Source organism: Pezoporus flaviventris, unplaced genomic scaffold (assembly GCF_033815535.1).
Source record: "Pezoporus flaviventris isolate CSIRO_AGI_PZ_B2104156 unplaced genomic scaffold, CSIRO_AGI_Pfla_v1 ptg000063l, whole genome shotgun sequence".
NCBI lineage: Eukaryota > Metazoa > Chordata > Aves > Psittaciformes > Psittacidae > Pezoporus > Pezoporus flaviventris.
Window position 1 is genome coordinate 11,812,376 of NW_026892611.1, and position 12,804 is coordinate 11,825,179.

Below are 12,804 nucleotides of genomic sequence, written 5' to 3' on the forward strand. Positions count from 1 at the left end.
CTACGAGGTTTGCAGACGATCCCCTGGGTCCTGTCGTGATGGAGAGGACGGGCTCCTCATGTTTACCAAAGAGCCGTTGCACTGCGCACCCCATCGGTCAGGGCGGCTCACTGCCCGCCCCGGCGATGCCACTTTTTGGTCGGGATATTAGCGAAGTCAAATAAAGCCCGTTCTGGGGCCGAGGGCACGGATTTAGAATGAATGATTTGCTTCCTTTTGGGGGCGTGTGTGGATCTGAAGTTTTCCTGGTGGCCGGAGCTCCTCTGGCCGGATCGATCGGTGGGGGCACTGGGGATCTCTCCTCCATTGCTGGCTGCCGTTGGCACGGGTGCAGCGAGATCCCCGAACTCCGCAGGTTAATCCCAGGAGCGTCCCCTCACTCCTGCGGGTCTGTACCTCCGCCCCAGGAAACGGCTCGAGTGGTCAACGGAGAGTTGTGGTCGCCGGGTGGAGTGGTTCAAAACGCTCTGGGACGCCAAAAATCTCCCACTTCTGCTCCCCTCGGGAACATTCGGTCTCCTCCCGTGAGGGAGACTCAACACGCACATTCCGACTTGTATTACACTTGCCACCTGCAGTATTTGTCCTGCAAATTTAACGGTTAAGCAGAAGCCCCTGGGATGGTGCGGGCAGCAGGACGGGCATCATCGCCTCCTCCTTTGCGATTTCAGGTTTAATACAGGACCGCATAGGTAGGGTTCTGGGGCAAAATAACAACCACAACCTTCCTCCAGTTCCTCGTTACCATCACGGTGCCGGGTACCTCCAGCCCACATTGCAGGCTCCGCACAGCAGATTTATTGCCGGATCTGTTCCGCTGAACCCGACGGCGGCACTCGGCTCCCCACATCCGATGGTTCCTGCTGAAAACCTGGCTCGGGTTGCAGCATTCTCAGGTTGTTTCACTCGTGAGGTCACCAACTCGTGCCCTCAAGTTTCCTTCGTTTTCTTTTTCAGGAGTCAGCCAAGTTTTCAACACTTCGTTTCCCGATTCCAAAGCAAGAGATTCTCCATCGACAATTGTTTCGGGGGAGGGGACTATCTGATTGCCTTTTGCGCGCAAGAGAAACAATCCCAGCACTGCACAAACTATTCCTTTACCTTTCCCGTTTTACCTTTTCGCTGACTCCGAAACCGCTGTATCCGCTCCACCACTTTATCGCCATCTCTCCAACATTTTGGGGCCCCTTCTATTCCCGCCGGGGATGGCGCACACGCCCATCCCCGCAGCAATTTATCCCAGGCAATCGCGCGGGTGGCTACGCCGACGTTCTCTGTTGCGTTCAGACATTTGGCACAAAATGGGCACTGGGATCCGTGCAGTGCTCCGAGATCAGAGGGGCTGGGGGCGGCTCGGCTGCATCTCTGATTACTGCCGGTCGCGATCACGAAGAACTGTCACGATTCCGGGTTCACGAATAGCGCTGTTTGCTGAAGCGACAGAAACACAGACTCGAATTGCCCTTGATACAGTCACTAACTGCATTAGCGCTAAAATCCAAAACTCGCCAGCGATTAACTCAGTTCATCTAGACAAATAAGCTCGAGGAGGAAACTTCATAGCTGGCACGATTCGCGCAGATGATGTTGTCAATTAAAGCAAATTACAGCGATTGCTGCAAAGGGGAATAAAAAAGGGATTGGCAAGAAAAAGGAAAGAGAAAAGCTCCTCCAACCTGTTGGGCTGCTGCCGGCTGGAGGGCAGCCGGGGACGGGAAACGCTGCTGTAAATCCCGGGCAAAAGCGATTTGCAGTAGCTTGAGGAAAGCGCGTGGGTCTGGTGATGGTCTTAAATTCACAGAGAAAAACTAAAAGCTGTGGTATTTCTACTAAAGGCGAGTGTTCAGAGCAGGGCGCGGGCTGGTTTCCGTCGGCCGGCAGCAGGCAGGTAGGTAAGTGCGAGTGGAGCTCCGCAGCCCCAGAGAGGCTCCAGCGAGAGCCAAGGGTACGCTGCTGCCGACAGCGAGCTCCGGGGCCGGCCCGGCTGGAGGCGACGTGTCCGCAGGCAGCCGCCGAGCCGAGGACGGAGCCGAAGCGGCTCGGGAAGGCTCGTGCAGCGCGCCGGGTGCTGCTCCCGCCGCAGGACGCGGCTGCCGGCTGCGGGCGCACGGCGGAGGACGGCGGCCGGGCTGGGCCGGGAGCGGCGGCGGGGCGGGCTGCGGGCCCGGCGGGGGCTGCGGCCGCCGGACACCGGCTCCGCGGAGGCCGCTCCTCGGCCGAGCGCGGGGCGGGGGCGGAGCGGCGGGGCCCGCGGGGCGGTGGCGGCCGCGCTCTCCTACCTGGGACACACAGCGAGGGTGGAGCCGCCGCGGCCGGGGCCTCGGGCTCCCCCTCCCGCCGCACCGCCCGCCTGCAGCGCGGCCCCGGCCCCGGCGGCTGAGGGGGATCCCGCGCCGGGGCAGCCTCACCCGCACCTTCCACTGGAGCAGCTTGATCCAAGCCCCTGTGTCCAACCTGGCCTTGAACACTGCCAGGGATGGGGCAGCCACAGCTTCTCTGGGCACCCTGTGCCAGCGCCTCAGCACCCTCACAGGGAAGAGCTTCTGCCTCAGAGCTCATCTCAGTCTCCCCTCTGGCAGCTTAAAGCCATTCCCCTTGGCCTGTCCCTACAGGCTCTTGTTTAAAGGACACTCCAACTTTCTTACCGGTCCCTTCAGGTATTTGGAAGGCTGCTATGAGGTTTCTGTAGCACCTGTCTAATATGAACACTGACCTGAACTGTAGTACTAGTTTACCAGAGCATCTGCTTAATTACAAGATCTTTGGGGCTTTAAATTCATGACAGGCTTTCTAGAAGATTCTTTCCAGCTCAACCACAAACTGTAACTTCCCAACATGTCCCTTGGCACATCAAGCTAAGCACGATGGTCCCCATCCATCTTTCTGCAGCGCAGAACACAACCATAAAAGTACCAGACAAAATCTGGTATAAATGTGGTGGTCAAGAGCTGGTGCTTCCTGTCCGAGTCCTTCCCTGGGAAAGAAAAATCCCTTTTTGGGTCATTGCAGGCGAGGCTGGAAGAGGCTGGTGTCCCAGGCAGCTGCGCGTTTGCTGGGAAGAGCGTGTGGGGCCTCGGGGTAGGAGACCATAGCACAGGGGGCTGCGTGTCCTACCTTTCACTCTGATTTGTGACACGGAATATTAAATCCCTAAAGTACCTTCGTCAAGGGGAGAAGCAGCAAGTGCCAGCAGCCTGGGAAACACCATGAGAAGAATTCAGCACAAACAAAAGGATGGGTCCCAAACACAGCAGCACTAATATAGAGATTTTATTTCGACTGCATTGAGTTGTACAGCACATTTTGTTTGTCACAATGCTATGGAACTGATTTTAGAGGTTTTTGGCCAGCACATTGTGACGCTGAACTCACGAGAGCTAAAAGCAGTTTGGACTAATGGCCTGAACGAAAGGGCCAGGAGTACCTAGTTTCTGGCTTCCCCATCGCATGCAGTCACTCCAACACGTGCAAAACAGGAGCAAATCCAGTTTCTTCTGCCAGCCCAATGGGCACTCTCCCATGTCTGGCAATGACTGCACGGTAGAAGGCAGGGAAGAAGCTGAAGCAAGGTGCCTTCTCTTCCCAAAGCCATCTTGGTTGTTCCCGGTATGGAAAAGAAGCAGAGTCCAAGGAAGTACAGGGTCTTCAGATGATGCTAGCTTTGCTTGCACTATTGGGATTTACAAAACCAGAGGCTGACATATCAAAGTGCAGGCAAGGGTTGTTATTACACTCCCTCCCACAGAGATGACAAACCATTAGCAAAGAATTTGGGAGATCGCAACAGCATCAAGTACTTTGCCTGGTTAGTAGAAGCAAACATCCTCACACGTCCTCCCCACACACACAAAGTCTCAGCTCTTGAGGTGCAGAATTTATCAGACATTTTCATTTAGCTGGAGCACACCTCTGCATTTCTGCAGAGAAATCCCCACTTTGAAACTCTTCTTCCTCATTAACACCACAGATCTCTTAGAAAGGAGGTGGGACGGGTGCTCTCCAAGGGATCTAGGGATTAAAAGCCCACCCAAAGCCCACCTTCCTCCTAAACCTTTTTTCTTTCTAGCCCCACTTCCTTTTCCTCAGAGTGAGTTGGGATTCCGGCTCTCTAGTTTCAAGAAGCAGAGAGGCAGTTACAAGTTGGCAACTCTGAACTTTGACCACTGTACAGGAAACGAAAAAAGTCAAATTCTAGAGGCATTTTAGGTGGCGCTGGAATAAGTCGGAGAGATCGTTTCCACCACTGAACAGATGCACGTGTCCTGTTGATCACTGCAGCCTGGCTATACCTGCTGAAGTGAAAAGCACAGAGCGCAGTGTCTGTGTGAGCCAGTGTCCTTCCCCATCCCCATTTTGGTATCGATGCTTCATTCTCCCTTCTTCGGGTTACATTAAGTGCACAGAAATATATAGCAGCATTTGAACTGAAACCCTCACATACACCAGACAGCACATTCCCGGAGGTAAAACAACACATTATGGCCTGTACCCTCAAGGTATCAAGTTTTCAGGATAAAGAGCAGTAGGAAGTGGAGAACTGAGGGCAGAAGAGGGGAGGAGGAACAACAGAGGTACATGAGTTCTGGTTCCGTGCCAGGAGAGGATCAGAGTGCCATTCCTGGTAGCACCAGGCTGTGACATGAGCGCAGACAAGCAGACGGGCAGAGCAGAACTGAAAAGCCAACCTCCCATCTCCCCGCAGTGCTGGGGGCAGGGGCAAAGTCAAGTGCGTTCATCAGTTCCAGCGGAGCATGGAAACGGGCAAGATCTGCTGGACCCGCTTTCAGCCACGGTGAATTTCTCTTCAACGCACGAGAGAAGATCCCTTAGTGATGGCTGATGAGTCTTATTCACCGAGCTGATCGCAAATCACACTCACAGAAAGAGAATCCACAGAGCTGCTCCGGCCTGAGGCCCTTCCACAGCCCATGGCACCACTGGAGCCTGCCCTCTTCCTTTTCACACAGCAGCCAACCTTCGCAGTGGGAGTTGGTTCTAAACATGCCTTTCTATTGCTTTTGGGGCACTTTGAATGGGCATTATCTGTGAAAACATCGTTTTCCAGCCCACAAAAGAAAGAGGTTGCAATCCCCTCTTTAGCCCTAGCTTGTCAAGGCTACAATGGTACCAGCGTGGGGACACACACACCATACTCTCTAATCTGAGCTCCTCTGCTCCAGACTGATAGTAAGACTGCTGAAGACAATGCATTCAAGCTTGGTGTTCAAGCCTTGCATCAAAGGCCTTCACAATGACAGTGGAGGCAGTCACCCGTCAAACCCACGAGAGGAAAGGCTGGGCTTAGACAGGTCCCTTGTGGTGGCATTCAGCTGGAAGCTGTGGCGATGGGCTTCTTCAGATGTTGGCTCATGAGCTCCCTGGCACGAGAGACTTGGATGTGGTCATAACAGGAGTTACAAACGAGGACAGGGTCATACAACTGTTGATCAGGGATGGGCAACTTCAGGTGGCAGCAAGCAGCACAAAACACGTTCCCACAGTTCCTGTTGAGGAGCAAAAACAACCTGTGAAAAGAGAGCTGGGAACACCACAGCAAAACCTTATCAAGTAGAAAGGATGCAGTTCAGGGGTGAAATACCAGCCTTACTCATGGCTTGTCAACATGCTTCTTAAAGTACACACTGTGGTCTCCAGTGCAAGCTAACTGGCTAGCACAAAGATGAATGGGCTGAGAAAGTTGGGGCTGTTCAGCCTGGAGAAGAGAAGGCTGCGTGGAGACCTCATAGCAGCCTTCCAGTATCTGCAGGGAGCTTATAAGGATATTGGGGAGGGACTCATCAGTAGGCACTGTAGTGATAGGACAAGGGGTGACGGTTTAAAACTTAAACAGGGGAAGTTTAGATTGGATATAATGGGGAAGTTCTTTACTGTAAGGGTGATGAGGCACTGGAATGGGTTGCCCAGGGAAGCTGTGAATGCTCCATCCCTGGTGGTGTTCAAGGCCAGGCTGGACAGAGCCTTGGGTGGCATGGTTTAGCGTGAGGTGTCTCTGCCTATTGAAGGGGGGGTGGAACTAGATGATCTTAAGGTCCTTTCCAACCCTAACTATTCTATGATTCTACGATTAAGACCTAGGAGAAGGATGGAAGGGCTTGGAAAAACAGAAACAGGAACAATGTAGAATGGAAATCTGCACGGAATTCATGAGGCCTGGGAAATAAGGAAAAACTTAAAACTTCCTTCTTGGAGCTGGAGGGAACATTCATTGCAGGTAGGTGTTTGGTGAGTTTCGTGGTTTGAGCCCTGCCAGTAAGTCAGAACCATGCACCCGCTTGCTCACTGCCCCCTTTTCCCCTCCTCCTCATTCTTGGAGGGATGTGGAGGAGAATGGGAAGAATGTAACTCCCATGGGTTGAGATAAGAGCAGTCCGGTAACTAAGGTATAACACAAACTACTACTGCTACCACCAATAATAATAATAATGATAAGGAAATAACAAGGGAAGAGAATACAACCGCTCACCACCCCCCGACTGATACCCAGATCAACCCAAGCAGTGATCTGGGCCTTCTGAGTATCTCTCCCCTGTTCATATACTGGGTATGATGTGCTGTTGTATAGAATACCCCTTTGGCTAGTCTGGGTCAGGTGTCCTGTCTCTGCTTCCTCCTGGCTTCCTGTGCCACTCCCCACTGGCAGAGCATGAGACTGAGAAGTCGTTGATCGGGGTAAGCATTAGTTAGCAACAACTAAAAACATCAGTGTGTTAGTTAGCATTGTTCTCAGGCTGAAGTAAAAAACACAGCACTGCAGCAGCTACTAGGGAGGAGAAAAATAACTGTTAGAGCTGAACCCAGGACAGTGAGGTCTGTGAGGAAGAGGCTGAGAAGAGCAGTGGAACTACAGGGATAACGTTTACCTGCAGTGGTGCCTCCGCTTGGCCAGCCAGAATTCACAATCGCAGTTAAAACAGTGTGAGGCCATATGGTCTGGAACCCACCGCGTGACCTAGGGCAGACACCAGTCCTCATCAGCTCTCAGTTTGTAACTCCACAACAGCCATGTCTCAGGACCTCAGCGCTGGCTGAGATGTGGCTTTGGACCGTAACAGGTCAGCCAGAGTGAGCCCACCCCACAGGCTGCCCTCTATCAGACACAGCAGCACCAGAGGGTGTCCTAAAGGACAAGGACTCCCTTGCTTCCAGATCACTCTCTGCTGCCAAAGTTAGCCACAATGAAACATCCTCTCCTGCTGCATTACTGCTGCTGCACCACGACACATACCTCAGTCTCCTTCTTATCCACAGGCTCCCAGCTTGCTTCTGACAAACAGTCCTCACTATGATCAGAACGGAAATCCTCAGTGTCGCTGCTGTCCGATTCCTTCAAACATGTCTGCAAAAAGAATCACAGATCTCCTCAGCTGCCTCTGTCACATGGCCAAGGCCATTCCCTACTCCAGCCCCCCTTAGTGCTTGCTGAGGGCATGCGGGTGGCTCCACAGCTCCCCATACAAAGGATTGAAGCACTCATGACCATGTAGGAGCCATTGCTTGGCCCTCAAGAAGCAGAGGTACTTCTGGGTGACATGAGAACACGGTGCATGGACAGGAGAGGAACAGGGCTGAGGAAACACAGGAACCACCCACTCCAGAAGAAAGAGATCGAGACCCACGGTCAGAGAGGGCAGTGTAAGGGATGCAGTTACTTACAAAGTCATCCTCGTAGTCCATGGGAGGTTCGGCTGGGGGCGTGCAGAAGTGGCGGATGTCCAGACGCAGCTGCAGCTCTCGCACTTGCCTGCGCAGCTGCTCTACCTCCTGCTTGTAGCTGGCCTCGATCTGCCGCAGCCGGTGCTGGATCACATCCGTGGGGAAGGGCAGCCCGTCATCGTCCAGGTAGAGAGGAGGCACAGGAGATGGACATTTTGGTGGCATGTGCTTGGGACCAGACACTTGTTTCAGGTGGCAGGGTAGCCATGAACGGCTGGGCTTCCCTGCAGAGCCTGCACAATGCATGCTGTGGCCAGGGCAGGCTGAGGACTTTGCACCTTCTCTGGCAGACCACTGGCTGTTGAGGCACAAGCTTGGTACCCGCAGAGGTTTGCTGCTCACCCTCTTGCTACAGCAGCCATAGGAGAGGAGGTGCTTGGGTGCAGGCTCGCCAGTGGGGAGCGATGTCACCATTCCTTGAAAACTGTCCCAGTTGGACCCCAGGAAGGAGAACTCACTGCTTTGGCTCTGGGAGATGGGCTTGCGCCACTGCTCCAGAGGGACTCTCCCCAGCCGGGCTGGCTCCTCACAGGGCATGCTAATTCCAGCATCACTTTTGCTATTGTCTTCATCCAGGCAGGGGATGGTCAGGGCAGGGCCTGGGATGTCCCGGAAAGGGGCGTTTGTTGCCAGGGACGCCTGGCTGGGAACGTCTTGGCATGTGGCATTTCTCTTGGGGCAGTCTCCTCCACTGGACACCATGCCAGCAGCCTTCAAAGGTTCTTGGGGACAGGTTTCTAGTTCCTGGGAACAGGAATCTAACTGCTTTCCAGAACTGGTGGAAACCCTGTCGATATCTTCCTGTCCAGAAGAATCTGGAGCTGGACACATGCTGTCCACTTCCTCCATGTATGTTCCATTTCCCTTTTCAGCCTCCGCAGAGACACTGCTTGCTGGCACTGAAGCCCAGCTGCTCAGTTCCTTGCTATGTCCTTGGTGCTCAGCATGCTTGCTGCAAGCGCTATTGACTTGCAGGGCAGCGTTTTCCTCTTCCTCCTCCACCTGCCGTGGGTCTCCTGCAGCCACCGCACTGCCTTCACTCAAGTGCAGCTCAGCTCCCTCAGTGGTGCTGTGCCGGGCTTCCAAACCCACCCGGACTTCCTGACAGTGGTTATTCAGGTTGGGGTCACTAGACGTGCGGGTCAGCGGGCTGCTGGAGTCACAGGCTGAGAGCAGGTCGTCCATAGATCTTGTCTTTGGTAATCTAGAGTGCAAAAAAATACAAAACCATCTCAACAAAAACCCTGAAACTTCCCTCATTTCAGTCAAAACTGAGATAAGGGAAATGCTCCTAATTGTAGATCATAGGGTGGGCAGGGACCGGTGGAGCAGCAGGATGAGCTGAACTGCACAACTCTATAGCATGGCCTTTGCCCTTTTAGGTCCAGTGGAGGACTGAACATGTTCCTCGCTGTGACAATGCTAAAGGGCTCTTGCTCTTCACGGGAAGGATGAGAACCACAGGTAAACCAGAGGAACTACAATGAGCAAGGAGGGAAAGAAGGACTGTGAGTAGGCAGGAACCTGGGCCTTGAGCTCTGTGCTCTTACCTGTCCAAACATCTGCCATTGAACTCCTGGCTCTGAGATCCAGGGGGTGGATAAATGTCCATATCATCCTGTCCCAGAGGATGCGGCGAGGAAGTTGGGAGATACACTGCTGTCCAAACATGCAGTGCTCGCACATGGCACACTGGGTGCAGCACCTGCAACAACCACTTCTGATTAGAAATGAACACAAAAGGAAACCCCTCCAACCTCTCCCCATGCTACCCGTGTTGCCTGGCAGGCAAAAGGCCTGGAAAGCTGGGCCAGGAGCTTTACAGACCTGCTCAGATCCTGGCATGTAGAGAAGATTGTGGAAGTTCTTATTGCCAGCTCGCAGGAGGGACCAGACAGAGCAGGTACGCTTGTAGATGTTGTGCATCTCTCGCTCGCAGGGACTGTTCCCAAGGAAGGTCCCATAGAGGCAGGAATACGTGTGCTGCACCAGTTTCACCTGCAGCATCAGGAGGGGGACAACTGTCAGAGTTCTTAGGAACTGGTGTCTCCTGTGTACAGGCCAAACACCCTCCACTTTTCTGGGATGGCTCACACATTTCCCACCCGGCTGGTGACCTTGCTGCTGTCCTCTCTTCCACACAGGGCAGGGCAGAGAGGAGAGAGCAACAGGAATCACCTACATTAAAGTGAAATCAACAGTCCGCTGATAGCATACCCATGCCTCCGGAACCCAAACCTGTATTATTTGATACGACAGAGATTACTAGCTATTATTCCCTGGCTTATGTTTCATACTTGTATTGCTCTGAGATACACAAATCAGGCTTTCAATCAGAACAGCACTGCCGATGGTATCTGGGCCAGAAACAGACCTGAAGAAGAAGGGATTCAGGGAAACCAGAGAACATAAACTCTTCCTCCCTGTAAAATCAGCTGGGTGCTCTGAGCCTGCAGCACCTCTGGGAGGGGGAGGAAATGGCCAACAGCTCACAGAAGCATCACACACACAGAGCCAGGTCAAAATATCACAACCAAAGGGCAGGGCTTGGACCCACACAGAGAAGGGATGTCAGGAATGCAGCAGAGAGCCCCAGCACTGCTCAGACACTTTCCCATTTTTAGAGAATCCAATTTATGTATTCTTTCAACTACCACACTGCAAAAAATCATGGCCCTCCCTCCACCCCTGCTCACATCTGGCAAGGAGAACAAAGATATGTTTGCATGCATATTTCTTACCAAGAAAGCTTCATTGAATTCAAAGAGGCAAGGAAATTGCTTCAGAAGCTGATGAACAGCATCCAGCCACTGGAGAAAAACTGGGCACTGCTCATTCTGATCTTCCACCTTCTCCTGGTGACCACAGCGATCACCAAACTTGTGACCAAAATCCAGCCAATCTGATTCAACAAGCACCTGGAAGCCCTGTGTATACAAGAAAATGTACCTGCAGACCCTTTGCTGTAGACCCCATACCCCAGCAATGCCAGGCAGGCTCAGTGTTGCACCAGTACTTCGTCTGGGAGCAAAGCTACCTGAATGGCAGAGATTGCCAAACATGAACTCACAGCTGTTATTTCTATACAACAAACAGCTTGAAGAATATGCACAGAGTAGGGAAGCAGCTGAACCTTGAACACAAGAGGCTATTTACTGCAGCACTTCACCAGGCTGGGGAGAGCAGTGAGGTACAGTACACTGGAAACAGGCAGAGGTGAGCATGATAAAAACCAGCATGTGCAACAGCAGCTCTGAAGTGCCACTAAGCTCATTAACAAATGCAATCCTGCTTTCTCTGGAGACTTGTGAAATAAAGGGGGGCTACAAAGAAATCCGGAGAGGGGCTTTTGACAGGGGCCTGTAGGGACTGGCCAAGGGGAATGGCTTTAACCTGCCTGAGGGGAGACTGAGATGAGCTCTGAGGCAGAAGCTCCTCCCTGTGAGAGTGCTGAGGTGCTGGCACAGGGTGCCCAGAGAAGCTGTGGCTGCCCCATCCCTGGCAGTGTTCAAGGCCAGGTTGGACACAGGGGCTTGGAGCAAGCTGCTCTGGTGGAAGGTGTCCCTACCTGTGGGAGGGGGTTGGAGCTGGATGAGCTTTAAGGTCCCTTCCAACCCAAACCATTCTAGGATCCTATTATTATGATTCTATGACAAAATGCCTTTCAACAGCCATGAACCAGCAGCACAGCACCACTCGTACCTCCATGGTCCTGTAGTAAGGGTCCAGAAGAATCTTGGCCAGTGCTACAATCTGTGGAGTCCTGTCCCAGCCATCGGAGCAATGAACCAGCACCGGACGCCCTTCTCTGTCAACCGCACTGGAGACTAGCACTGCTGCTTTCAGCATGACAGAAAGGTGCTGCAGCCACTTGGTACTCTCCAGGGCTGAAAGCCAGCTAGAACGTGGGCAAAAAGCAAGAAAACCGTTGCTCCACTCTCCAGTGAGAAAATAAGATAAATTTTAATCTAAGTCTTTTTGGAGCCCTCTATGAAAACCGGTCTTAAAAACACATGTTCCAGAGGAGCCAGCCAGCCTGGGATTAAGTGCAAAGAATCCAACTCTTAATTTCAGTTTTCTCCCAGATACAGCCACATTTGAGAAACCCTCAGAGAACACACACAGCTAATTGACAGGCAGTGCTGCAATCCCCTCTGGATTACCAGGGATCCAAAAAGCAGCATTCAAGCACTGTGAGCACTTTCCTATCTCTCAATTTTCTGAGGTAGAAACCTGAGATGGGAAAAAGGAGAAGGGAGGGAAAAGCCCCAGGACATTCACATAGCATCAAAGTCAACTAGAGAAAAGTCACTCACTTGCTGGGGTCTGGCACCTGGCTGCAGACAGCACGCAGATACTGGAAGCTGTTCCGGATGGAGTGGATGTTGGCCATGCCCATGAACACGACTTCACAGTTTGGGTAATACTCTGAACACAACAGAGACAGAGATGTTCAGAGAAAGCTGCTGCCACCGCAGCAACACATGTGGAGGCTGTCTCCTCACCACACAATTCCTAGTCCCCAGCAGGCAGGCAGGCCTACAGAAGCCTTGTGGACCTGCAGCAATGTATCTGCAGTAACAGACTTTGCACGAGCAAGTAGAGGAACATGCTCCCAAAGTACCAAAACCTGACCTGACCCCCACCTGCTCTAGGTCCTGCTCAATGTAGCAGGTCCAACAGGAAGACGTCCTGGGATGGGCTCAGCCCTGTGTACCTTCACATTCGCAGCCGCCTCCCTTTGCTCTGTTGGCCACAGCTGCAGTGTAGGACCTGGCATCAAGAATCAGCAGCTTCTGAGGAGTTCCAGCATTCTCCACACCTGAACACGCAGTCAGGGACGAGTCTGCAGAGACAGACATGGACTGAGGTCCTGGCACCTCCCTCTCCTACAACCTGCCCCCAGGGCCACCCAATGCTGGCCATGAATGGGCCCAGCAACCCATCCCACACACTGCAGACAAGGCATGACAGGGCCCAGATTATCCATTCGGATCCTGGCTTTAATCCCTGCGTGGTAACAGCCCTGTTAGCAGCAACAGTGACGCTTGGGTGTAGGAAGTGTGGAAT

General features: G+C 52.9%; 1 protein-coding gene across 5 annotated transcripts in view; it reads right to left on the reverse strand.

Moving 5' to 3' along the window:
- Positions 1–3,255: 3,255 nt before the first annotated feature.
- The window catches only part of MTMR4 (myotubularin related protein 4), a 56,404-nt gene continuing 46,855 nt past the window's right edge, over positions 3,256–12,804 (reverse strand). For all 5 annotated transcript variants that reach the window (XM_061470679.1, XM_061470680.1, XM_061470681.1 and 2 more), the window contains 10 exons: positions 12,452–12,580; positions 12,051–12,162; positions 11,437–11,632; positions 10,476–10,661; positions 9,562–9,732; positions 9,285–9,439; positions 7,675–8,938; positions 7,247–7,357; positions 6,882–6,970; positions 3,256–5,504 (listed from right to left, as the gene is read on the reverse strand). In XM_061470679.1, coding sequence (XP_061326663.1) covers positions 5,327–5,504; positions 6,882–6,970; positions 7,247–7,357; positions 7,675–8,938; positions 9,285–9,439; positions 9,562–9,732; positions 10,476–10,661; positions 11,437–11,632; positions 12,051–12,162; positions 12,452–12,580 — 2,591 coding nt within the window. In that variant the 3' untranslated portion in view covers positions 3,256–5,326. The remainder of the gene's footprint in view (positions 5,505–6,881; positions 6,971–7,246; positions 7,358–7,674; positions 8,939–9,284; positions 9,440–9,561; positions 9,733–10,475; positions 10,662–11,436; positions 11,633–12,050; positions 12,163–12,451; positions 12,581–12,804) is intronic.